This window comes from Enhydra lutris, unplaced genomic scaffold (assembly GCF_002288905.1).
Source record: "Enhydra lutris kenyoni isolate GAN:26980312 unplaced genomic scaffold, ASM228890v2 scaffoldscaffold18, whole genome shotgun sequence".
NCBI lineage: Eukaryota > Metazoa > Chordata > Mammalia > Carnivora > Mustelidae > Enhydra > Enhydra lutris.
This window is the reverse complement of record NW_019154102.1, coordinates 13,619,071-13,646,848: the sequence shown is the minus strand read 5'-3', so window position 1 is coordinate 13,646,848 and position 27,778 is coordinate 13,619,071. Positions and strand designations below refer to the sequence as shown.

The following is a 27,778-nucleotide window of genomic DNA, read 5'->3' as shown; positions in this document are numbered from 1 at the left end:
TTATTACACATTACACATGAAAATTAAAAATACAGTGACTTTATTTCCATCTTCTTACAGTCTCCAGTATCACATGTAATAAGCATCATCTCTATAAACACAAAAATATTTCAATAAAGCATGTTACAAGATAGTATATGTAAGCAACAGTTTGGCAGAAGTTTATCAACTCTAGTAGTTTGTAACCACCCCCCCCCACAAAAAAGCCAAGTTTTAAAATTCAAAAGTAACAGTTAGCTTTATTTAACACGTTACACCTTAACACTTAAAATACCATGCTCTAGTTAAATATTTCATCAACAACACTGTATACAAATAAAATATTACACAAAATATATTTAAGAAAATGTTTTGGTCTTTGATCTGAACAATAAATAAAAACACAGGCACTTCTACACTGAGACAGGGAAGCAGTCACTACTCAGAATAATTTTGTGTAAGCGGCATGTGAAAATATGGCAAGAATAGAATCCTGGAGTTTTAAACTGACAATCCACTCATGAGAAGGTCTGCAGTTTCCATCTTTTCACTTAAAGTTCAGAAATGACATACGCTTTCCTGGTCCACACTGAAAAATCATAAGCACAATATGGTCGCTAGGGTCCATTCAATTTTCAGTTGACCGTTACAGAATCATACTCATTACCGTCAAACACTAAAATCTGAGAACTATCATGATACCACCCATCAAAACAAATACAAGAACAGTTAAACTTTCTCCTTATTATGGCCCTAAGACCATAACAAGGTAAAGCGGATAAATGTCACACAGTGATTCTAATTCTTCAAAATTAACTGACCTTAACACAAGAAAATACTGTTGGGGTGGTGGAAAATTTTGACAGAGGTTAATTTTTCTAGGCAATTTAAAAAATTCATCCAAATTTCATGAAAATAAATGGAGTTCCAGTCAACAAAAACCACTAGATCACATACAACAAAGTCTTTGTAGCCAAGATGTTTGTTTATAAACACCTAAATTGCAGATAATTCACTCATTATAATGGAAAGTTGGGATATGATCATATGAGGGTAAAAAATAAATAACCTAAAATGGTCAAATTCCAGAAGCTTATGATTTCAGATGAGAAGGGAGGCAAATTAGAAAATAATGGACATTAGCCATAGGAAAGATCAGAACCAATCGTCCCACCACATCCTCCATAAAAAAAATTATAATCTGCTTTCCCTCTTCAGAAAGTACCACACTGGAGGGCTGAGAGGCCCTCAAATGGATACTACTAATAAAGGCAATTTTGATGGTTTAACATAGAAGTTACCCCTAATGTGAAAGAACACAACATGGGAACTATTCAAGATAGGTCTTTCTAGGCAAAATTTAGTTTGTATATATTTCAGCAATTTAAGTGAGCATTTTGCAACCGAGACCAAATATCAATCATCTCTTGAGGTTTTCTACTATGTACTAACATCAAATCTACATAGGAACAAATGTTATTCTTGTTTTTCTCTTCTATATCAAATGTCTTGAAGCCTTTATGTTTCTCTGGAACGAGGCCGAGCTTCTGAAGGCACATTCCAGTATAAACATCATCAATGGGGTAGAGAAGGACCTGGTCAGTTATATTGTACAGCCTCAGGGCCAGGTGGCCAGAGTAAAGGAAGCCGCCTCCCCCAGCATAAGGCGGATAGACGCCAGTGTAAACAACTTCTGGGATGTAGTACTTCAGTTTCTTATCCCGATGAGGTCCAGCATTGTGGATCACATCACCTATAAACAAATCTTTGGCTTTGTTCTTGGGTAAGCTATTCAAGTAATTCAGGATGTGATGGGTGTTCACAAAAACATCGTCGTCGCCTTTAAAAACAAACTCAGCATTTGGGCAAGAAGTGCTCACCCACCTGAGAAAGAGCACTTCTTTCAAGGACAGGTTGAAGAAAGTGTCTCTGTAGTTCCACATAAGAATGTCTTGGTGCTTCTCGCTCTCAAATTTCAGCATGTCAGACAGGTCTGGGTGGTTGTCCTCCGGCGGGGTCTGACCCAGTAAGAAGACTCTCACTACCGTTTGGTTCCCCACATTGGTTTCTCTGCCCCAAGATTCCCGAATTGCTTGCCTTCTAGCAAAATGTGGGATGAGGGACTTTATCGCCAGTAATAAGAAGGGTTTCTTTGCACATTTATCTGTTTGATCTATAAGTAGTGAATAATTTCGACATCTCAAATACAGCAGAAAGTCTTTAAATCTGTCTGGCAAATTGCTGAAACCTGAAACTACTGACATGACCCTGAGGTCAGGTTCACAAAAATTTAGATGGCTTATGTTGGAAAACCCGTACACGTCCCCTGTCTGGTTGGCCAATGTGTTCAAGATGGGATTGTACAGCCTGTTCAGCTTTTCTTGCTCTCTGTTCCAGTAGGCCACAGGGGGGTCCGAGATCTTCCAGAACTTTTCTTTGGGAATTATTACTTCGCCCTTTCCATTTTTTTCCTGGCTGCTACTTTTGGAGACTTCCACGATCAAATAAATGAAGACATTAACCATCATCAGGATACCCAACAATTTTATTCTTCGACGTCCAACACTCATTTCTCATATCTGTAATAAAAAAGAGCACTGTATTAATTAGGTAATTATTAGTTTGCATTTGTGGACATATGTCACTTGACTTTTTGTCTTTATCTTCTCTGGAACAGTGGTTTAGAACCCAGATTCTAGACCTGTACTGCCTAGGTTCAAATCATGGCCCTACCATTCTAGCTCTGTGACTGTGGGAAAGTTGTATAGCTGATGTCTCAGTTGATATGAAGTCTCATCTAATAAATGGGGACAATAACCCACTTCACAGGATGGTTGTAAGGGCGCTACGATTTTATATGTAAAGATTTGGAAACAGTGGCTAGTCTACAGCAAGGAGTACATAAGTGACTGTAAATAGTGTGGCTGTGTAAGATACCTGAGGGCAAAGTTACGCATTTACTAAAAAGCTCACGGGTGTCCAACTTCCTTGCTTATAAGGACACACATACAAATCAGTGTGTTGCAAACTGATTTGCTCACAATTCATAGCAAATACATTTTATATTGTGACCCAGTACACACATGTATTTATAGGTGCATTGCAATGTATGAGTTGCCATTAAATTCACAAAATTCTCCATTTCCATTTCATTTTTTAGAAAATGGTGGTCCCCACCCTGAACTGTTTCTCAACCCACCCTTTGACAGATGAGAACAAGTCAAGGGAGAAAGATTAACATGCTTGCCCAGGGTTGCAGGGCTACTAAGTGGAGGAGACACTAACCTTATCAAATATTCAGAAAATGGTAAGATTCATACCAGCTTTAACCGACTGGCCCAAAACGGAGAACGACTGAAATACCATCAAGAGAGGAATGGATTAACAAACCGTGGTATATTCATACAGTGGAATAACCCTTGGCAATAAAAAGGAAATGACTTCTACTAGCAGCAATACCACAACACTGTGCATGAAGGACAGACCTTGGGGGGGCCTGGTTGGCTCAGTCACAAGAGCCCTAAGTTTGAGCCCCAAGCTGGGTATAGGGATTACTTCAAACAAAGAAACAAAGAAGTATTTATAAAAGAATAAGGAGAAGGAGAAGACCACCACCTCAGGGCAGCCGAGTGGCTCAGTGCGTTAAGAGTCTCCCCCAGGGTCCTGGGATGGAGCCCCACAACAGGCTCCCTGTTCACCAGGGAGCCTGCTTTTCCTTCTGCCACTCTCCCACCCCCACCCTCCCCTCATGCTCATGTTCTCTTTCTCTCTCAGATAAATTTAAAAACAAAAGAAGAAGACCTGAAATTCCATTTATGTCAGGTTCAAGAAGACAAGATTAATCTAGGACCTAGAAATGTGAAAATGATAGGGATTGACATTTTGACTTACAGAGGGGCAGGAGGGAACTTTCCAGGGCATAGAAATGTACTGTGTATGTCTTGGCCTGGATGAGGGTTTCATGGATGTATACATTTGTCAAAACTCAAACTACATACTTAAGAGCTCTGCTGTTTATAGCAAAATGAAAAAGGGAAATGAAAATGGCATTTTCGTGAAATATCAAAGGCCAAGAATAGATTCCAGGCTGTGGCCAACAGAAGAAAAGAAGAGAGAGCAACAAAATAGTTTGTGGGGGATACAGCTCCAGAGTTCTAGCACGATAGAGATCGATGACCAACAAGAGGAACCATTTAGATAAGCCTGACATTAAAAGACAACCCAAAAATGTGGAATGGCAAGACACTATAAGGAATTTTCTTATCAGGTTAATTCTACAACTGAGAATCTATACTTAGAATTCCTAAGAACAGGGGTGCCTGGGTGGCTCAGTGGGTTAAAGCCTCTGCCTTCGGCTCAGGTCATGATCTCAGTGTCCTGGGATTGAGCCCCGCGTCCGGCTCTCTGTTTGGCAGGGAGCCTGCTTCCCTCCCTCTCTGCCTCCCTCTCTGCCTACTTGTGATCTCTCTCTCTCTCTCTCTGTCAAAAAAATAAATAAAATCTTCAAAAAAAAAAAAAAAAGAATTCCTAAGAACGGTTGCATTCCAGGCATGGTGTAGTATCCTCCTTGATATGGTAAATCTATGAAGTAGGTGTTATTACTTTTATTCTCGTTTTATACTTGAGAAAACAGATTTAAAGAAGTCGCTCTTAAGGGCAGAGCTGGGTCCCAAGGCCACCAAGTCAATGAGATTCCAAGGTCACTTAGTCAAATGGTAGCCACTCTCCTCCGACCTCTAGAAACAAAGCTGGGTACCCATTTTAATTAAGGATAGTGTTTATTATTTCTTTAATATAAGAGGATTTTTAAGTTTACTGGGTTTTAACAAATAGTACCAAGGTAGAAGTATTTGGCATGCTAAGAATGCTATAAAGTTATCATATGCCTGACAGCCCAGATTAGATGGGTTGGAATTCACAAATTCTTTTATGTCTCTTAAGATGTGTCTAGTAGATCCCTATCTAGTTGCCTGTGTTTACCACTGCTAAATAGCTTTGGCTATAGACACAGCAGTAAAAGGTGTTTAAAAAAAAAAAGCCCCATCCCATACCCTCCCACTCCTAAAGCTTTTGCGTAACTAGAAAACATGACAGATGACAGTTATGTGGGTGCCCTCAGCTCACCCAGTTAGCAGCCCCCATCACTATCCCATTTCTCCCCTCCCTTCTCAACCACTATCTATCTCCACCCCCGAAGAAACCCACCACTGAGCCACCAAGAAAGGGCCTATTTTAAAGAAGATATTTATATATTTAGAGAGTGAGCAAGCAGGGGAGAGGCGGGGTGGGTGGAAGGAGAGAGGGAGATGGAGAGGGAGAATCTCAAGCAGACTCTCAAAAGGTGGGGCTTCATCTCACAACACTGAGATCATGACCTGAGCTGAAATCAAGAGTTGGACACAACCGAGCGAGCCACCCAGGTGCCCCAAGAAAGGGCCTTCTTAAACTTCCTCCAGAGAAGGCAGTTAAACCCACAAGATATTTCCTACTCCTTAACTCCAGTTTGAAAGGGCCCCAAGGCACACACAACCTGAATAATTCAAACACTCATACCCAAGTCTAGGGTCCGCACCCCCCTTAGGTCAGGTTCCTTTCAAATGAGCTTTTGGGCAAACCTAAGGAATAAACTGAAGGTCTCAGTTCCATACACCTTTGGCAACTTAAACCTTTTTGTTCTAGGCCTTACTTACAAGGAGAAGAGAACTCAAATGGACACTCAGAATGTACTTGTATGGGTACTTCATACATGTAAATAAACAGCCATCTTTTAAGAAAATAAATCATAATTTTAAGGGTTTGGTTTCGGGTTTGTTTTTGTTTTTGTTTTTGTTTTTTGTTTTTTGTTTGGCTTCTAGATGTGACAAAATGGTTTTCAAAAACAACCGATTCTCTCTAAATTGGTCTAACTCTCCTAAAGCTACAGTAGCTCTTGACCCCGTATCTCTGATCTCTATGTCTTGGGTGCTTCGTGTAAACAGCTTGACGCAAGGGCAATAAGGAAAAGTATGAGGATGAATGGAGAAAGCCCATAATGAGGAAGATTTGGAAGGTACTCGGGAAAAAACAGCACGCACTGTGAACAGCTAACTACCAAAATTTTCAACTGAGAAAAGGAATATGGCTATCAGCAGACTACTTCTGAAATTTCTAGAGTAAGAGAGGTCAGCTTAAGGAAGAAAAAAGGGAAGCACAGAACTCTACATAACAAGTTCTAAACCTGTGAGCTGATCTTCCTAGGGGAAGATTCCGGGTGAATAATATGTGAGATGATTCCAGATAAATGAGCTGGTAGTACGTTCAGGTTATGGGGCAGGAATCCAACCATAACTGTCTGAAGTGATGGTCTGAGGTTTCTCTCATGGAAAGCACCATTCCTTCTTTTGGGAATCCTTTGAAGAAAACGTGTTTTCTGGCAAGATTTCCAACTTCATTCATTGCAATTCAGGCTTTTATTTCCATGATCAAGACCCAGCCAGGTCTTCCCATCACCTCTGCCAACACAGGTCTCTGTGGGTCTCAAAGGGACACCATCCCCACCTTCCATCTGCCCAAGGATTCCAGACTGCAGAACATTTTCTTGTGCAATTTGCATCTGCATCCCCTAAGGGAAGCTGAAAGGATAGCCCCTTAACAGTGAGAAAAATGGAGGCCCAGAGATGGTTAACTGAGCTGCCTAAATATACCTCATAAATACATGAGGGTGACATGATGCAGCTTTCTGGTTCCCAACCCAGGGCTCCTTGGATCTCCTTTTTCTACAAGGCACGGCCACATTCTTGTAACCCGACCCAGGTAGGTCAATAGCAAAGTCTCAAGGGCTGGCTCAAGACTAAAAAAAAAAAAAAAACCCAAAGCACGGAAAAATACTCTTTGTTAGCTCAAATGGACCCAAGGTACATTTGATCATTACCAAGACTCTCCAAAGAAAGGGAAATGGGAGTGCCTAGAAGCTCCCAGCACCCCTTCTGAGAAGGGGCCAGCCTTCCCAGGTCCAAATTCCCAAACATGCAGCTTAGGCTAACTCTCACCACTACTTGCTCAGTGCGTTTCTTCCAACCTGAGAAGGAAGGATGGGAAAACCGAGATTCTCAATTATACATTTCCATCTAGTTTAAATGTCGTCTTTTATTTGTGACCTGGGCACGGTTCCTCACATGAGAACTCGGCTTTTGGCAGGCTCTTACAACAAACCAAAGTTCATGGAAAGGAGGATGAAACAGTGACCCCATAAAAATATCTGTGGGAAAAAGCTCTCTGAATATCTGACTAAATATTCCCATTGCAGACATAAAACCAATACATGTCCTTTTCTGAGCAGGAAGTTACATTGCTTAAAAAGAATTTGAGTAAGAAAACTTACCCCAAAGCTGGGAAAGTTGTTATACAACCCTTACTGTGAAACACAGAATTTTTATGGTGAGCAAGAGAAAGAGGAGAAAATCCCATATGCAAACAAAGAATAACCTTAGCTTTTCACCTTGTGCCTGGGAGTGAGGTCTCCCCACCCCCCATAAGGACTGAACAGTTTTGAAATTTCTGAAACACTTCAGTTAGTTCTGTTTAATGGAAAAGAACTTCCTTATTTTGCAATTAAATATTTAGAAAAGCGAGGTAGAAACAGGAAAAATACACTTGTTAGCTGAAAATGGATTATAAAATAGCACAGATGTTATGCTTAAACTATGTGAAAATCCAGATAAAATAACCACACAAAACCAAAGCTGGTTTAATCGGGGTGGTAAGATTGTAGGTTATTTGAACATTCTTTAATGCTGCCTTACCATGTCTGTCCTTGAATAGCCTTGACCACACACATCTACTGCCTGTGTGATGGCCTCAGTCCCACAGTCACTCCATCACTGTAATGGACCTCGCAGCATTCAGAAGAGGCTCTAGGGACAACATCCAACCCTAGCCCACCCGACAGCTTTCCTTGAGCCTGTGCTATTTATCTGAAGCCATCTATTAGAAAGAACTATGAACACATATGCCCTGTTTTAATAAAAACTGAGGTACCTGCCAGGCACCAGCAATCCCATGAGGCAGGTACTCTCAGAGAGGTGATTTAACTTGCCCAAGGTCACACAGCTGATAAATGGCAGAGCCAGGATTCAAACCCAAGCAGCTTAAACCATGCTACAAGTGAACGGTGCTGCACAGGGTTATGACTAATGGGACATTAGTCTTATTTTCCATGGCTAATCTCCTTAAAAATTATTAAATATTTTAAAGCTTTACATTTATACTTTTGAACCTACAAAACTACCATGAGTCAAAATCAGATATGGGAGGCAGGGTTGTAAGTAAGTAAACTTGATTAATGACTATGTATAAGCCAAATTCTGGGCAAAACAACTCACATACCTCATTTTGTTTCCCAATATGCAGTCCATGCAATTTTAGTATTTCATTCAGGGAGACTAGAGTGGGAACCATGGAATGGGATGATCCTAAAAGGTCTCCTCCAATTCTGAAAGTCCTAGAAACACTGAAACAAAATGCTGGCCAGAAAACATGTTAATGTGGCCAGGAGAACTCATTCTCAAAACTCTGACTCCCGGACATTTACACACACACTCTCTCTCTGTCTCTGTCTCTCTCTCTCTCTCTCTCTCTTTCTCTCTCTCTCTCTCTCTCTCTCTCTCTCTCTCTCACACACACACACACACACACACAGAGCCAAGGAGCTCAGGGAGGTGGCTACCACTGGCTAGTCAGGGACAGAGCCAGCAATCACACCTGGCCTGACCCAAAACCTGTGCTTGGTGTGGCCCTGCAGTATTGACAAGGTTAGAAAGAAAGGCAGGACTTTCTTGTGACCATTACATAAGATGAGCAGCCACCCCTGTCCGGTCAGGCTGAGGCAAGGAGGCTGGAAATCCAAGCTCTTGGTTCAACCATGGTAAGGGCTAGCAGCCTTTGTATCCAGGAGTTCCTGCTTCCTGCTCACCCTTCCCCACAAATCAGACACACAAATCCTCAAGGGGGAAAGAGCCCAAGCCCACTGCCATCCCACGAGAGCGGGGGAAACACGTCCGTACACGTTTTGGAGAACGGGCACATCCTTCTGCAGACCACTTCTCTCCCCCACCCTCCAGGAGCCTGGGGAGAGTGGCTTTCCTAAATCTTTATCTCCCAGGCTGCTCCCATCTGTTGCCTGGTCCCTGCCAGACCTTTCCAGGCTCTGCTCTGATAAACAGATACAGGGACACTTTGCAGCTAAGTGATTCTGGGGAGAGAACAGCTTTGAGCACTGATGCAGACAGTGGGATGATCAGGGTATGAGGGAAGCAGCTCAGTGGGACCTGAAGAGCTGGGCCATACCTAGAACCTGTTCCTTCATAGTAGCAAGAAGCCCGGCCTGGGTCCTTGCCAGGGCTGGGCAGGCAAGCCCAGGACTTCCTCCTTAACCTCCCCTAGAAGCTGACACAGAGAGAGAACATGCATGTATCTCTGATGTTGCTTTCTAATCTCTAAGTCATGCAACAACTACCAGCTACATGCAAGGGATTTGGTTCATAGTCATTAGTATGAGTATTAGTACTTAAAAGGGAAAAGAACATACAATGAATCTGCTCACCCACACACCCCCACAGGCAACATTATACATGAAAGTGTCTGGCAGGACATGTTCCCGTCCCCAACTGATTATAGTTCCCCAAAGCCCAGCATGGCTGATGTTCTCAAGTAGTATTTATCACTTAAGATAAAATTATCACTAAGTTCCTTCTTCAAATAAACATGCACAGAACTTTCAGAAAAGGGAAAGGAAGAAAATTTAGCAAATGATGACAGGGAATTAATCCTCCCAGAGGCCATCTTGACCCTACCTTTAGTCAAACTGACAAGAGTTACAGATGTTTAGTGTAAAAGAGTATGGAGTTATAAAACAAGCCTAGCAGATGTTTGAGGATAGAAATGTTCCAGATCCATTTTCATTTTGAAGGTCAGCCAGGCATCTGGAGTCAGCCCAGAATTAAATTCTGGTTACGTTACCTACTAGCTGTGTGACCTTGGGCAAGTTACTTGACTTCTCTGAGTCTGTTTCCTCATTTGTAAAATGGGGAAGATATAATATACCATTCCAGTCTGTTGTCTACCACTCAATGGACATTCAGTAGTTCTCCTTCAAGGGTTCTGATTCTTCCAACACTAAGCACATTTCTCAAGTTTTGTCGCTCACTGCGCCTTTTATAAATTCTCCCTCTCTAGAAACCCATCTACCCACTATCTTAAACATCCCCTCCAAAAGTAAGACCACAGGTTGACCCAGTTAACTCCAAATATTAGCCACTAAATGTTTTGTAGGGTCCCTCTTCCTAGGTCCCCTATTTGTAATGGGCCGATTTCACAGGCACCTGGATGTACACCCCAGAATTATTTTGAACTGTTGCTTAACCATGCTCTCCCTGTCCAACCAGGAGCCGAATCTCGTTTTCCCATGTGACACACATCTCCTCCTCACCTCTCCTCTATTCTATTCAGGCTCGGCCACACTGGCTACTGTGACAGCCTACTGCCTTACTTCCCAGCAGACTCCCAGATACACCGTCTTCCCCAACTACTCAGTCTTTAGTCCCCTGTGCACGCACGCTCTCCCTGCTCATGCTGTCCCCTGCATTGGTCTGACAACCACGGGCAGGCTACTGCTCGTTCAAAGCGTTAACTACCTGTGTTGTCTTCTAAAGCTCCTCTCCATAGAGCTCAGGGCCTCATGGCCTCTTCCCCTCTTCTACAGGGTCTCCTGCCCAGTGATATGCCCCAGCCTAAACACCAGCCTCAGTCCTCTCACTCACATGCCCTTCTGGTCCCAGCCAGGGCACGTCATAATGATTCGGGCTTCTCTCCACCATCTCCAGCCAACATCCCCCCCACCATCTCCACACCATCCACACTTGAACACGTAAACACAGCAAACACATTTCTCTTCCAGAAAATCTCAGCTTTGCTCTGCCATCTGTAGAGTGCCTTCCTTTTGCTAGGCCTTTAAGCATCTACTCCTTCCAAACAAATTCATTCCAATGTCACGTCCTGGCTAGTGCACCCCGCTCCCAAAGGTTAGGGCATCTTCTCCTGATCATGCTGGCCTAGACCTGGGCATAGTCCATAATCGAGGCCTTCACACGATACCACCATTACCCCAGCACATGGCACCTGAGATTCATTCTGCATTTGCTAAATGGACAGATATTTTGGTCATCTGGTCAAGTTCATTGAATACAGTGAGATAGTCAGTAGGAACTGGATTAAAACATATACACTTTTTCTCCAGAGTGTATATGACACTGGAAAATCACTCACTTAGTGCTGGCAAATGACACACACATATTTACATAAATTCCCCTTTTCAGAGTACAATAGAAAAAGATTTAAAGGATTTTTTTCTAGTGTTAAGAGAGAGATGAATTTCACGAGTAGTGAGTCTGTATTAAATCTAAGAGTTTGGGGACAGGATCTGAAGTAGTAAATGGGGATGGACACTATGGCCCAGGCCCTCATTTCCCACAGTCAGCCCAGACCCACCAAAGGCAACACACTTGCGTGTGCTTTGACTGGGCGTGCCCTATGTGCGGGGAATGCACATGCTTCCAGGTGAGGGCTCCGTCCCTCCTCCTGCAGCAGACCCCACCTCTGTCCTATCCCCAAATAGGGGAGCCTCCACACCTCCTTCCTGGCAAGGGGAGGACCTTGAGCAACTGCTACCCCTATCAAGACCATGACAATAGAGGCCCAGGGCAAACATGCCTCAAGGAAGGAAGGGCCTTCGCACAGACTTAAAATCCAAAGGGTACCCACTTCCCTAAGGTGGGCTATCATCTTAGAAAAGATATGCTGAAAGGCAGGCAGTTGTTTTCTATGCAGTTTTTTTTGTTTGTTCGTTTTCTTTTGTTTTGTTTTGAGAAAGAGAGAGAATCTTAAGCAGGCGCTTTGCCCAGTGCAGAGCCCTATGCGGGGCTTAATCTCATGACCCTGAGAGATCATGACCTGAGCCAAAATCAAGAGTTGGATGCTTAACTGACTGAGCCACCCAGATACCCCATTCCTGTGGAGCTTAATGTGTGTTGGAAGCCCATGTTAAGAGCTGTACATGGTTACGCTTTGGTAAGTGTTTCCACTCCAAGCTCCAGGACCTACGTACAAACAGTACAGTCTGGCAGGCTCTTAACAGCCCTTCAGAGAAACCCCGAGATTTCTCTCTGATCCATCCTTCTATTTGCTTAGTGGGGTTACATGGGATGCACTTCAGTCTGGGTCCAACCAGGAGGGAGAAATCACACAGTAATTTAAGCACCAGTTTCAGAACCTGGTGAGTAACTATAAAGATGGAATAGAATTCTAACAAGCAAGCTTTGGCAGATGAAAAGTACCGGAAAAAGGACAAATGCAGAAGAGATGTTCAGAGCTTATTTGAGAAGGTATGGATGGCAGAAAAGTTCCTGCATTCCCAGGCCAGAGACAGGCCAGTGCCCAGGAAAGCAGGAACAACCCTCTGGGGCACAGGCACAAAGCCTGGAATATACAGGTCCCCATCAGGAAAATGAGAGAAAACAAGTTGTAGAAACTGCTGGGTGGGCATGCAGAGGGAGTCACCATGCACAGGGAGTCAAGGGTGCTGCCAGAACCAGGCAGTGGGGAGATCCCCTTGTACCGCAGGTTAGCATGTCAATGTATGGCTGAGATAGGGGCAGCTTGTGGCCACAGCCTGGGACAAAGATCAGGTGGCCAGCTCACTAAATGGCCAGGGTTTGGGGGCCCGGTATGAATATATATGGGGTTAACAAGCAGGGGCAGAGAAGCAGTGACCTCGGGTGAGCCCAGGCTCCCCCAGTCCAGCACTGCTGCCAGAGCTGGAAAAAGCCATGACCCCCCTGCAGGTCCCTAGGAGTACAGTACAGCAGGTTCTACCAGAACCCGGTTCCAGAACAGGAAGGAAATCCCATACTTCTGCAACATCCTCTTCAGAGCCTTCACTTACAGAAGGTGAAGGTAAAACATCTGAAGTCCCTGATCCATTTTCATGTATCAGGCAACACAGGGTGAATTCGGAGCTGAGATGCAACAGTCAAAACCTGGCCCAAGTTCTCCATCTGTTAAGTCACCAACCCAACTTCATCTCCAAGCATACTTTTTTCTGAGTCTGAAGTCAGGAGGAAAGGGTTATTATAAAACATGGATCTGAAACAGTGAATATATGTAACTGCCCATTAGCAGACAGCAGAGGTGAAGGCAGAACCTGAAGGGACACAGGGTGTCTGCAGGCAGAGGTAACCGGGCCAGTCTGTGGGCTTGGAGGACACCCTGGGAAGAGGAAGTGAGTGCTGGTGGGCTCAGGGCCTCTACCCAGAAGAAGAGGACCAGTACCTGGGCCTTACTGAACAAATGCAGCCACCAGAGAGGCTGCTCGAATATGTTCTCTTTCTTTCACAGGCCCTCTATGTAAAAAAATAGAGAAGAAAATGGATTAAATCATACAGGAATATAAAATAAGGGACAATGAAAAACTCCAAAAGGATGTCTGTGTTGACAACAAACACAGCTGTCTCCTGAATTCACTGAGATTTTTAGTTTCAGTGGGAGGGGGAAGGGACAGAGGGAGAGAGAGAATCTTCAGTAGGCTCCGCACCCAGCACAGAGCCTGACGTGGGCCTTGATCCCACGACCCTGGGACCAAGGCCTGAGCAGAAAGCCGAAATCAAGTCAGATGCTTAATGAACTGAGCCACCCAGGTGCCCCACTGAGATTTAATTTCTGTAAAGCAGATTTAGTTCACAGAGGAAAGAGTATGATCTGAGCAGTCTGTCTCCTATCAGCAGAGCTCTCGTCTATCTCTGCTGGGACACAGGCATTTGTTCTGGCTTATCAATCATCACTAATGAGTTGTTGGTGATTTTCCACATAACCAAAAAAAAATGATTAAGGACCTCATAAATGCATCTTTTTTGTCTTATTATTTCCTTTGGGAAACTACAGAGAGAAAGTAAACAATCCAATTATTCTCCTCTCCTCCCCTTCCATCCCCCACCAAAAAGAAAGGCCAGACTGGTTTATATTCACCACACACCCAAGAACACGGAGCTACCCATGTGTTGACTGTGGACTCTGTCCTTCTTTTTAATCTTTACAAAGAAAGGCTATCTCCCTGTTTTAATTTACACTGTTCTTTTAACATGCTTCTTTCCCGATTTTCCTACTCTTCAAGCCCTTTCCCATTTTTCTATGTTGGTGGTTCTCCTCTCATTTAATCTTCGCAAGCTCGAAAGTATAAAGCAATTAGTCTGAGGTTATGGAGCTAATCTGCGTGGAGCCAGCATCTGGACCCTGGACCCTGACCCCAAGATTAAGCTCTCACTCTTTCTACCACCTAATGTTGTTGCTCAAGATTTCCAGAATCCCAGATAAAGCTGGACTTAAAAAAAAACAATTTAGGTATGAAAATCTCAATTAGCATGAGAAAGGAATCCTGTAAACAGAATCCCATGCTGAGACCAGTTCACCAGTTCACAGTGCACGGTGCCAGAGGTCCTGGTCTGGTAAGGCAGGTGTCTTCCCAACCAGAGTTGGAGTCCCTGCAGGTGGGGGTCAGGTACTATCCACACTAAAGAACGAGAGACAGGGGCCTAAACTGGCCTAATCATAAACTCACCCAGGCAAACACCTTTCTGAGATCTGTTTACACAGAGAAAATGTTGCCTTTTCATCCCAGCAGCACAGCCTGAAGCGAGGGATCCCAGCATGGCCCTGTACCCTGCTCCAGGTCAGTGCAGAGCTGGCCCGGAAGTCAGGAGAGGAGAGGACCCCAGCCCATGTCAGAAAAGATGACCAGAGAGTAAGCGTTGGCCACAAACCACATCATCTCACCCTTTCACTGGTTTTCTCCATCACAAGCACACACACTCCACACACACAGATCACAGACCAAGCTTATTATCAAAAAGAAGCCATAAGGATTTCCTCTCCAGGGCCTGATAGCTCATCTACGCCAATCACCTCATTTGCAGAAGAGGAAACCAAGGTACCAGGAGGCCCAGAGTCTTAGCAGATGCCCCGCAAAGGGCATAATCAGGACAGTGAGTCCAGCAGTAAGAATCACTGTTAGTGACAAAGTCTTTTCCTCACAGTCTATAGCTTCGATTCTAGGCCTTCAACATAAATAACAAAAAGGCGAAGAGGCCGGCTGCTCCAGCACTGCCCAGAGGGGCACCCTCCTTGAACCCCTCCTCTCCTGGGTGTGTTTGTATTACTTCCCCTTTGCTGCTGGAACACCTAACACACACATTTATCTAAATTATCCGCTTGTTGTTAACAAGTCTGACACACCCACAGGATGTGGGAGGCCTCAAGGACAGGGGCTGGGCCATATCCACATGCATTTCTGTATCTCTTGTGTCTGCTGCTCAGACAATATAATGAATCTGAAGATGTAAAAGGGGAGGAGCAGTAAAGAAACAAGGACTAACTAAAATGTTTATTTTTTTATCTTTTTGATCAAGAGTACACACAACTCTAAACAAGTCATTGTTGAATTAATTTCACACACAGGCCATCCATCTCTAGCCCCCCACCCCAGAGTCCCGTACCTGGCCCCTGGCTATTTGTTAGTCTAGGCCACACCTCTTCCCAAGGGCCCTACGCTTTTTCCAATTCCAGTGCCTTCCCCCTCAGTGTCTCACCCCTCAGCCATCACGGAAGCATTAGTGGTTGTCATCTCCATGCAGTACATAACCTAAAGACATCTCAGGAAACAGTCTAATATGATTAAATAAATCTATAAAGAAACATGGGCCCAAGGGTTGGAAGGCAATTAGAAACTAATAAAAATTCACAAGCATAAATTATAGTACTGGACTAGAAAAGAATCCCATTATATAAACTAAGTTATCAAACTGACCTTGTATAAATGCTTCTGGAAATAAGTAGGCCATCAGCATGGCTTGGTGTAAAAAGATAGGGAAGGGAGGAGGTAATCTGGTGCCTGCTATGTGGGCTCCGTTTGTCTACAGACACTTATACAGAAAAGCTGATGAAATCAGTAAGAGAATATTTTCATAGAAGTACTAGAAAAGAGATTACTGTCATTTTTACATAGTCAAAATACAGGCAAGTTTTACCTAAAGACCAACTTGTTAACAAAATTAAAAGTTGACTATCATCAAAGTTTTTTTTAAAATTGACTTTCAAAATTACGTCATACCCCCACCACTTAATTCTGTGGGTTGTGATAATTGACCACAAAAAGTCGTAGAACTTTTTTATTTTAAAACAATCACTTTACTGCTAAGCACCTGGACAGCCAAATCCAATCTTCCATTTTCTCTGGCATAGAGATTTATCTATGTCACTTCCCACAAGCTCCACAGATAAACTTTGGAAGCAACCACTGCCCTTCCCAATTTTATTAAATTATATTTGACAGTTCTTGACTCTATGAAATGTAGACTTTGAGAGCATGTCCATCAATTTCCTGCAAAATAAAATTTTCCATTTGTCTTCCTTCTAAAATAAAAATATAACCTCCCCGAATCAAGAAAATATTGTTTGAACATGCTACAAACTGAAATTGCACATAGCGTATTAGACTCCTTATGTAACTTTAATATTTAAATCAACACCAATGACATTCATTACCTTAAGTGACTTAATAAACTGCCTTGGGAAGTCTCCATTTTTTGGCTGTTAGGATGAAGGTTCGCAGGACACGTTTTCGTGAAGAGCACCTACTCTTAGTTACAATGAAGGTGCCACCGAGGAGCATGAGGTACCACGCCTCAGCCTCAGCCTCCAGGACTCCAGTCATACCCATTTAGAGTCCCTTAGAGGAGCAGCCTTGAGTTAATTGCCTGACTCACTGTTCTGAAAACATGCATGAAAGTCATAGAAAGTTGTGCAGAATTGGCATGTGCAGAGATTTAAATCATGTTATATTAAAATCTAAGGACTCAACACAGCTAATACCTTGCGGGGGGTGGGGAGACAAGAAACTGAAGGAATGGGATGGAGGTAGCACAGGGACACGCCTTATAACAAGGCTAGCAAGCGCATACCAGACCCCACCCATTCACGGAGGGCCTGTCCATGTGCCAGTAAGCATGCCAAGGTCCCAACTGGGTACTCAGTCCTGTGAAATAGTTCCTGAGGTATCCTCATTTTACAGTTAAGTCAACTGCTTCCAAGCCTGGCCCAAGGTTCCCAAGACGGACAGTGAAGGGAAGGAGAGTGGCAGGAACTGGGATGCCGGATGGGTTCCCATCCCTGTTGCTACCAAACTTGAAGACAAGCATGGAGCTGCATGGTGGGCACAGTCAGGGTACAGGGGAGGTAGGCACCCCCATCCTCATTAAGCACTCTCACAAAGACCTGATCCTACCTAGATCCAAGTATGCTACTCTCCCAATCCCATCCCAGAGAACTCCCAAGCACCTGCACCCCATAAAAACAACCTCTGTCCTCCCCTCCCCCACCTTTGCTTCATGGCCATTCTCCAGCTTCTCAATTCTAGCCTCATCCTCGAAGACCCGGGTTCAAATGCCGCAGCCTCCACCAGGAGGACAACCTCTACTCCGTCGGTGCCCTGCACTGAATCTTCCCTGCCAGCACTCAGGGTTCCCCCAAAACTGGACCTCTCAAAAGGAATGCCAAGAGCTGGTTACCCAGAACCTACCCCTCACCCCCAGCAATGCTTCCCAGCCGGAACGGTTCCAGGTGAGCCAAGATCCCACTCTCCTCAGCCCTGGGGGAGTGGAACCAAGACACCGCCCCCCCACGTGCTGTAACTGAGAGATGAAAGCATTCCAACCCGAGTGCCAGCCACCGCTCCTCACACATGCCTAGTATCCAATTCAACAGGGCTCTTCCTGGGATGCCACCTCTCCTCCAGTCAGGGACCATCCTCATCCCAGAAGACAACCTGCCTAGTGACGAGTGACCCTGGGGTGGCAACTTCAGAATGGGGTACCAAACAAGGAAACACCCCCTGCCCCAGTTCCCTTCTCCTAGACTCCTTTCCCTTTCCTCTTTTTTCCCTCCTCACATGGCAAATTTCAAGAAGTCACTAAAAGCTTAAGGACTGTTTTTAAGTTGCTTTTTCAAATTATCAAAATAAATCTTATAGACTGAAAATACACATCCTCAAAACGGACATTTTGGCCTTTTATCCAGATGTTCTATTAAAAAGGGGGCTGTTTGACCAAGATGTATGTCCACATATTTGAAGAGATGAAATGGGAACACTTCTTTCTTTGGCCACCTGCCAAGAAAAATTTATGTTGCCAAAATAAAAGAGATTATGTTTGCTCAACATATGAACACAGGACAGAGCCGCTTAGAAACCAGGCCTCTTTTACCAAGCAGCTTAAATCATGTAATTTTAAATACGTCTGTGAATGTCACCTTTGCCATTACCTACTTGGAAATATCAGGGGCTGTAGCCATCTGTGATCGCCCAGTGTCCACCCTCTGCTCACCTCTCCCTCTCCATGGGGGGTCCAAACACCCCCATAGTTTCCGTTTCTCCAACTGGTGACCTGGAGGTCCACCAGGATGTGTCCTCCCACTCAGGATGGTGCCCACACAGCCTCCTACTCATGTGTTGGGTAGGGATGAAAACAAAGAGGGCATCATGCTGACACCAGTGGCAGCCACCTGAGGCTTCATCCTATACCTCTCTCTATCTGTACTGGTTTGAAAATTTCCATTATAAAGAGGATTTTTTTTTAAAGGATCCATCAGAAACTTAAGGAAAAAAATTTAAAAGAGAAAAACATTCGGTTAAATATAGGAGTATTCATGAAAGATATTTTAAGTTCATTTGAAGAAAATAATTCCTTAAGTGGTGAAGAGAAGAAAAATAAAACGGCTGCATCTCATTTACTTTTTTTTTTTTTTTAAAGATTTTATTTATTTATTTGACAGAGAGAGATCACAAGCAGGCAGAGAGGCAGGCAGAGAGAGAGGGGGAAGCAGGCTCCCCGCTGAGCAGAGTGCCCGATGCGGGGCTCGATCCCAGGACCCTGAGATCATGACCTGAGCCGAAGGCAGCGGCTTAACCCACTGAGCCACCCAGGCGCCCCTGCATCTCATTTACTTTAAGAATAAAAGCTACATAAGTTCCTTTTAAACAAACATCAAATTCAGCCATAAAATAATAAATGTAAAATATATTTTGTTAGTTCCAAATGTTAAATATTCAGAAAAGATGGTATTTGTAACCAACCCAATTAGACCCTTGCAATGCTAAATAAATATATTTGATTCTGCAAACATCACTAGGCTTCCCAACGAATAATCTAGAGCTAGACTTGAAGGTTTTATTTTGTTTTGTCTTGTTTTTTTTTTTTTTAACATAACTGTATTACTCTCTGATCAGGACTCAAAAAAGAAGCACTTCAGAGAAGCATCTGGATGTTAAGTGCTTTCTAAAGAAAATAAAAAACAACATAATTCTGAAGCACAAATTAAAAACCTTAGCAAGTTTATGCTCCATAGAAATAACCTTACTGGAGTGTTAACACTTTCATATTCATGACTGCATTGGATTTAAACAATCAACATGTGAGGATGGCTATGTAGGTTTTTCCCTATTTTGTGGGGGTGGGGGAGGCAACAGAAGCCAAGTGGGTTGCCATGGTTACAAAGGTTTTTTGTTTTTTTTTTTAAAGTCAGCTCTTAGCACCAAAATCTACTTCAAGTTCTCCACAAGGACCACTCTCCCCTTTCCAGTAAGTCACTCCCCAGCCCTCATAAGATTACCGTGCCCTGGGACAGCACTGTATGCTCCCCTGGGGTCCAGTATCAAGGGTGGATCTTCATTCTCCTTCACCTTCAAAGCTCTCCCTCCTCCCAGTAGCTCCAAGCACAAGGCCCTCTTTCCCTTCTCTGTCAACATCCTGAAAAGGTTCTGCTCCTTGTCATGCCCAGACCTTTCTAATTCCCTTCATCCTCTAGAATCTTCCTAGTCCTTGACCTCTTCTGACTTCCCAGGGCATCTAACACTGACCCCATCCCAAATTCAAGACCACTGAACCCGGATTCTCTTCCTTGTTCTCCTGCATCTTCACAGCTTTGCTCCTGGCCTCATGCCCCCAAATAGGTGCTCTCCACAGTTTTGGGCTCAAGCTTATTCCTGGGTCTTCCCTTGCTCCCATCCCCTGGACCCTCTGAGACACCACTACAACCTCCAATGTTCCAAATGTTAAAAAGATCCCCAGCATACATATATCTGTAGATCATCCCCTTCACACTTTCCTGTACTGGTTTCCAAACCCCATCCCACAAACATCAGTCCTCTTATCTCTCACTCTCTTTCAAATAAATCAAATACATACACTTCAATCCTGCACCATCCCTAGCCTGGTTTTTGGGCACCCAGTTTTCCCCCAGAAAGTGACTGAATTCAACAAGTATCAAGCACCTGTGCTAACTGTGCAGTGTTTAAAACAGACAACCAAGAATTAAGTTACATGGCCAATCATCATACAGTTGGTAAGAACTCAGACAAAATATAATGGACAGCACAGATGATAAGGGTAAGAACAAGGTGGCAGGAGTGGGGCAGGAAGAAGAAACAGCCATTGCAAATGCCAGCAGCAGGAGAGCACAGAGACCAGTGTGGCTACAGTCAACTGAACCAAGGGCCCGGGAGGTGACAGAAGGTCCCTGCCTTTAGTCTGACTTCAGTCTGAGAGGAAGAGCTACTGGAGGTTTCTGAGCAGAAAAGTTTACAAAGTAATTTCAGTCTGTACATATTCCTCCACATTCTTTCAGAGAAGAGACTGCTGAGAGGCAATGGGAAATAGTCCTCCATTGGGAGGCTGTAAAATGACACAGGGCCGTGAACATACCTGCCTTGAATCTACCTATCAGGCTCAAGCTCACCTTCCTAAATGCAAGTCTGACCCTGACATGTCACCGCATCCCCTCTGCGGGAATGTTCCATGGCTCCCACGACCTTCATGACTATCTAGTGCCATCTGATGCATGATCACTGGGGTCGCACCATGTCCTACTACCCCTTCGTAAACACCCTGACCTCCAAACGAGCGAGATCACCTGCTATTTCCCTGACACACTGCCACAAGCCTGTGATACCTGCCTCTGCCCTCGGAAAAGTTATTAATCCATCCGTTAGGGCTAAGCCCAAACACCAGTTCCTCAGGAGGCCTTTCTTGGCTGCCCCCTAAACTGCATATTGCTTGCACCTCAACAAGAGCACCCTTTCATCTGTTCTGGGTTAGAGTTTCCAGAGACTGGTAACTCAAGGGCAGGACTGTGCCCGACCTATCTAGGAACACACATGGGGCCAAGCACAGAGCCAGGCATATAGTAAATGTTCAATTAATGCATGCTGGCTAAGTGAACAAAATGTTCATCTGATTATACACCGACTTGAGGTCTTAGGGGGAGGTGGTCCTAAGGACGGGTTTTCTCTCTCAGCCACTGTAATCTGGAAGACTGGGGTCCTGATGGGGGGTATTGGGGGGCTGCACTCCTGACAATGGTACAGTCACAAGTAGGGGCCACAGTGAGGATGGACTTGAACCCAAACCTTCAAAGCCTCATGCCCTCTCAGCCAGATATATCTCTAGGCATGCCCACCCCACACAATCCATTTTAAACTTGCCTAAAGCATCAGCAATATGTTTTTCCTAAGCCTATTCTAGAGGTGTACAGATATAGAGAAAAGAACCTAGAAGGACCCAAACCAAGTTAAGAGCAGTTACAGTGTTATTTTCCTTTACCTTACCTTGATTTTTCCCCCCTAAATAAACACCATAAGAAAAAAAGTCTTTTAGAAATAATGCCACAGGACGACCTGAGTTACAGTTAAAGAATGGCTCCAAAAACAGAAAGTATCCAAAAAGCCCACCAAAACCCTGGGAACATGAGACCACTGAATACATACTACTGCTTACAGTATATTTAAGCTGCAAATGTTTTAAAAGGTTTGTCTGAGCATGCAATGGTCTGAGCCTAACAACTGGCCCTGTGCTTTCACTTCTGAAATAATTATTTCACAAAACACTGTGGATACCCCAGCCAACATTCCCTCTTATTTAAACTCTTCCATAGATTTCATAATCAAGTGTGAACTGTCACCACTGCATCCTAGCTTATACTTATAAGCATCCTAGCTTATAGCTTATATACTTGCAGGAGACAGCGACTGATTGGCTCTAAACAGGACATTTCAATGACTGTCATTTCATGACTTACAAAGAAAATGTCAATTAAAGATAATAGGAGGGGCACCTGTGTGCTCAGTCTGACTTGATTTCTGCTTGAGACTCACTCTCCCCCTTTCCCTCTGCCCCACTCTCTGCAAGCACTTGCCCTCTCTCTCTCCAAAATAAGTAAATAATTTTAAAAAATAAATAATAGGAGATCAGTTATCGAGACATAATATGTCTTATTTAAGCTGAAAGCTACATCAACAATGAATCAACAAAGACTTGGCTTCTAACTTTCAGCAAAAGACCAACATAACTTTAATAAAGAGTGAAATAGCATATTAAAACAAGGAAGAGATAATTGCCTTAGTTACCACTTTTTTCAAAAGATTTATTTATTTATTCTGAAAGAGAGAGACAACACATGCATGAGTTGGAGGAGGGGGCAAAGAAAGAGAATCTCAAGCAGACTCCCTGTCGAGTGGGGCTCCATCTCACGACCCATGATATCATGACCTGAGCTGAAACCAAGAGTTAGACGCTAAACCGACTGAGCCCCCCAGGCATCCCTTTAGTTAGTTAGCACCTTTGTAAAGAAATAAAAGGGGGACAAGGAAACCGCATTTCAAGCACAGTGCTAGATAATCTTCCTAGTAAATCTGAGATAAGAATTTCATCTTCCCCATTTCACAAATGAAGAAATTGAGGCTCAGAGAGGTTAAGTAACTTAGTCACAGTAACCACAGTCACATAGTGGCAAAAACCAACTCAAAAACAGGTCTGTTTCACAAGACTATACACGGTATGATTCTGTAATTCCACTTCTATTAGGTTCAAGAGCAGGCAAAACCAGTATGTATGAAAGGAGTCACATCTAAGATAATATGAAACTTCCCTCTACTGGGTGGATATTGACTAGAAGGGGCACAGGCACCTTCTGGGGTACGGAAAATGTTTAATTCTGGACCGGGATGGTGGATAGACATTCAGGAGCCACACACAACATTAGAGCACTTCACACTTTACTGTATGCTATAGCTCAAGTTAAAGAAAAAAAACTTCCTCATCAGATAGACTCCAAGTTCATACTCTTAACCGCTAAACCACCACTCTGACAGAACCTGGCCACACTCTAGAACTGATTCCCTCGGATAATATTTTTTAAAAGTATTCTGGGAAGCGACGTACATCCTAATCACATCAGAGTGAAAACACTGGAACAATAAACCTGTTTTTAAATGCCACAGAATGAAAAGTAGAAAGTATCAACTTCCTGGCTGCTGGGAATTTCCCCTCTGTAGCCACATCAGAATACAATTTTAAACCCTGCTCTAAGGGAATGTTCACAGATGCACAGAAAATAATTGTAACATCTATGGAAACACCTAAAACTAAAATCACACAAAATATTTCAAGACATGGTATAACTTTATCAACAATGTTCTCAAAAGAAATTTGAATTTTGGGGCACCTGGCCGGCTCAGTCAGTAGGGCATGAGACTCTTGATCTCAGGGTTCTGAGTTTAAGCTCCACGTTAGGCATAGCGTCTACTTAAAAAAAAAAAAAAAAAAAAAAAAATTAAAGGAAATTTGAACTCTGTTACAAAAATTTAAAAAGTCAAGGAGACAAAGCTGATGGGCAAAGAACATAAAGTTCACAGCAGTGGCAACATACAATACATGCAAAATCTGAGCTCAGAGTTTTAACATACAGAAAACTGGTACAATTAACTTTTTCCAGCAGTAATGTAATTGTACCACATATGCCCGAATAACAAATTCTCTGTCAAGTACAAGTTCTTCCCACCGAAGTTCTGTTCAGACTAGCAAAGCCTCATCACCAGGTGATGATGAAATCATTACATCAATTTTCTTAAAGTCTTATACCACATACATTATACCTCTTATTCGAACGGTAATTGCCTCTCCAGAGAGAGGAATTTATTCATCCTACAATTTGCAGACATCTTTGGCAAGCACCTAGTTAACAGTTATCCCACCTTGAGGAGGAGTATGAGGGAGGAAAGAGCTGTTCCTACACACCTGTTGGCTGTATGTGCTGTGGTTCTTCCTGGGTACTTTTGATGTTCAGCCAGGAAACCCAACTTTCAAATTGTCAGAGCCCAGTTTAATTCATGTTTTAACGTTCTGTATACACTAAAATTGCCAGGCAATTGATTGCAATGATTTTAGTTCCCTCTGAGCATCTCCATAGAAGACCCAAAGGCCTTTATGAGAATTTTCCAGTATTTATAACTTAGACACTACAACTGGGCATGTTGCAATAGATTATATAACCAAGTATTATCCCAGGTGCAAGAATCTTAATGTTTATAAAAGTAACCATTGGCATTTATTAATTGTCAAAGTCTTTAACAAACTGTCCAATAAAACTGTTCAAAAAACTAAGTAAAGTCAAATATTGTGGCTATTAAGCAAGTTAGAAAGAATGAAAAGCACTGACCCAGTATGTTAAGAACAGAATACGCATCAGGCACATTCACAGCACTGGTCCGGATCCCTGAATTATGGTTCAAAAACAAACAAAAAACAAAACAAAACAAAACAAACCAGCATTACCAGAAAACATAAAAACTTGAAGTTTCAAAGTTTCTTTAAGAAACAATGGATTCATCTTTTTTCATATCCTGCATCAGCTAAAAAGCGTCATACATTTCTATCCAGAACATCCTAGCTTTGTACCAACAACACATCATGTAAAGCAGAATGATCCTTTTTTTTTTTTTAAGATTCTCTTCATTTCCTAATATAACTCCCTTTTTTCCAACGCATCTCTAAAAAAGGCACACATTTGGGGACATCCGGGTAGCTCAGTCTGTTAAGTGTTTGCCTTCGGCTCAAGTCATGATCCCAAGGTCCTGGGATGGAGTCCTCCGTTTGTCCGTCCAGCAGTGAGTCAGTCATTCAGTCCATTGGTTCACAAACTGGCAGGTTGTCTGCTCAGCAGGGAGTCTACTTCTCTCTCTCCCTCCCCCTGCTTGTGCTTCCTCTCTCATTCTCTCTCTCCCCAATAAAATAAAATTTAAAAAATAATAATAATAATAAATTAAAATTAAAAAGGCACACATTTGAACAAATTGTATCATGAAAAATCAACCATGAATTATCAGTTCCACTTTCCTATTTCAGCAAAACTGCAGTATCTTAGAATTGGAGAAAGCTAAATTGTGTTTTTTTAACAAGGAACTCTTCAAAACTGTAAGCCATTACTCAGCTATCCATCAGAAACCCAGGAAAAAAATCATTAATTGTTACAAGCATATTATGCTTATTTTCATGAAAAGGTTACTTCATTTCTTGGATTTTAAAAACTTTATCTGCATCTGCCAAATCTGCCTGATTTCAGTCTCAGTCAGACCAGTCTAAATGGTTCCCAGTTACTGTTTTTGGTAAAGGGAAGTCGATGCCTAGAGGAACTTCCATACTGATTACACAATGACCACCACTCATTAAGTGCTTCTTAATTCCCATGATGCAGAGCCAGGAGTTTCACAAACATTATCCTATTTGTCCTCAAAAACAATCCTGCAGAGCAGGCGCTTCCAAAACCCGCTATGGAAAATCCGGCTGGAATGATCAACCTGCCCGAGGTCACAGAATCATATGTGGCAGATTCAAGACCAGTGAACAGTGAGGGTGGTAACTTGGAACTTTTATGCAGAATCAGGCCTTTCATCAACACACATGAAATTAAGAGCAGTGAGCCCCTGCTGTTGGGAGATGGCCAAGGGGAAAGCAGTATTTCAAACTGAACAAGTTATTTCAAACGTTAGAGCCAAAGATACAGACATTCACAAAGCTGGGCAGGAGGATAGGTTTACCCCTGTAGAGAATTCTATAGTGTTCTGTACTTCCCTGGTCTTAAAATCTAATCTAAGAGACCAGGGACTGTGTGTGTAACACTCTCCCAAATTCCACCAGGCTTAATAACCTCTATTCAAAAGAAAGAGAAGTGAAAACTAGGGCAGTGGGAAGAAATGATCGCCCAAGCCTGTCCTCCCACCAGGGTAAGCTGTCAGATCCGCATGGGCGCAAACAGGAGACAGCTGGGCTCCGGAGCCCTCAGACTGGGTTAGGCTCGGATCTCCCCCCACCCCCCGCACCCCGCCTTCCTGCTCCCGTACCTGACCCTGTTGACCACCTCCCGAAGCAAAATACACCAGAAGAATTTGTTGTAACAAGTAGACGCCCATATTCACCAACTGGTTTGGCAATCTACCATCTACAGCAAGGCTCCAACAAGGGAGGGGCAGAAGAATATGGTATAATTGTTCAAAACTATCTTTCTACGAAATTGGGAAGGTTCACGAGGCATGAGTGATAGGGGAGCAAAGACAAACACCCCATCCCTGAGTTTTAAGCAGGAGAGGGAGCCTCCTCGCCACCAGGGCTTACAATGTATTAATCTCAGAGAGAAGCTTTCATGCTCTGACACTCGTAGGGAGATAATGGGTTCTGGGGCTCCCCGGTCCTAAATGAAAAATACCGTGGCCTGGATATTAAGGTGACTTGATTTTACTACCTCCAGGAGGGTCCGCCTGCCGTTCCGGGGCAGCCTCCAGGATCTCCGCCCTCGGGGTCCCACCGAGCGCCCCCACGCCCACCCTTCCAGCGAGGTGTTTGGCCAAGGCCTGCCTCACCGGCTCCGGGCAGCACCCACCCATCCCCCTCCCCAGGTCTCAGACAAGCAGCCTAGTTAATCATTCAACGCCGGCGGCGTGAAACAATTTTTTAGAGGTCAACGAGAAAGGTTCTCCCTAAGTTTCACAGAAACCAGCTTTTGGGGACCCGGAGGTGGCAGCGGTAGGCAGATGGGGGTGGGGAGCGGCGGCGGGCGGCTCTTTGGCTCACAAAACACCTGATCTCCCCATGCGGCAACCGAGACCAGCGCAGTGCCAGGGTGGGGTGACAGGGTGCGAGTGAGAAATCACACACGGCCCCCTCCCCAAAACGCCCGTGGAAGCCAGGTGAGGACGTCGGCCCCAGACGCCCCTTCCCAAAGCCTACATCACCCCCGCGCGGGCTCCCCCGGAAGTTGGGGTGCAGCGAGGAGGGGGGGATGTCCCAGGGCCCCGTGGGGGTGGGGGGTGAAACAGGACAAGAGACTAAAAAGACATGCTGCTCCTGGTTTCGCTATCCTCTTCCTCCAGTGTAAGGAAGCCGGAGGGAAGGGGGGACGCCTAAATGCGGCGGGAGCCACCCAGGCACGGCTTCCTCCTGTGGCGCGCCGGTACGAAGCCGGAACCGGCGAGGAACGGGACTGCGAGGGAGAGGAGTCAGTGCGGAGCAGGGGGAAGCGCGAAGCAGAGATGGAAAGGAGGTGGCGCGGGCTGGGGGAGACGCTGGGGTAGGGGAAGAGGGGCGAGAGGGGGCGCGAGCGCACACCCGCCCCGGCCCTACCTTGTCCGGGAGCAGCTCCTGCTCAGCGGGGCGGGGGCGGGAGATCCCGGCCGCATCCACGTCCCGGCCGCTCGGCGCGGCTCAGCCCGGCGACCGCCGCCGCTCCCGCTCCATACGTTGCTCCGCGACGGGCGGCCCGGGGATGTCGGCGGCGGGGAAGTCACCGGCACCGCTTGTCTCCAGCACTTGTTGCCGCCACCACCACTGCGACTCTC

The 27,778-nt window shown here is 44.3% G+C and overlaps 1 protein-coding gene across 3 annotated transcripts; it reads right to left on the bottom strand.

Moving 5' to 3' along the window:
- LOC111148065 (UDP-GlcNAc:betaGal beta-1,3-N-acetylglucosaminyltransferase 2) lies at positions 1–27,778 on the bottom strand. Of its 3 annotated transcripts, XM_022504441.1 has the most exons (4): positions 27,564–27,778; positions 24,607–24,663; positions 8,344–8,467; positions 1–2,558 (listed from the first exon to the last, which is right to left on the bottom strand). In XM_022504441.1, the coding sequence occupies exon 4, from the start codon at positions 2,547–2,549 to the stop codon at positions 1,356–1,358; it is 1,194 nt and encodes a 397-aa protein (XP_022360149.1). In that variant the 5' UTR covers positions 2,550–2,558; positions 8,344–8,467; positions 24,607–24,663; positions 27,564–27,778; the 3' UTR covers positions 1–1,355. The 3 variants fall into 3 exon arrangements, with proteins under 3 accessions (XP_022360149.1, XP_022360148.1, XP_022360150.1); XM_022504440.1 differs by lacking the exon at positions 8,344–8,467; XM_022504442.1 differs by lacking the exons at positions 8,344–8,467; positions 24,607–24,663 and having other exon boundaries at positions 24–2,558.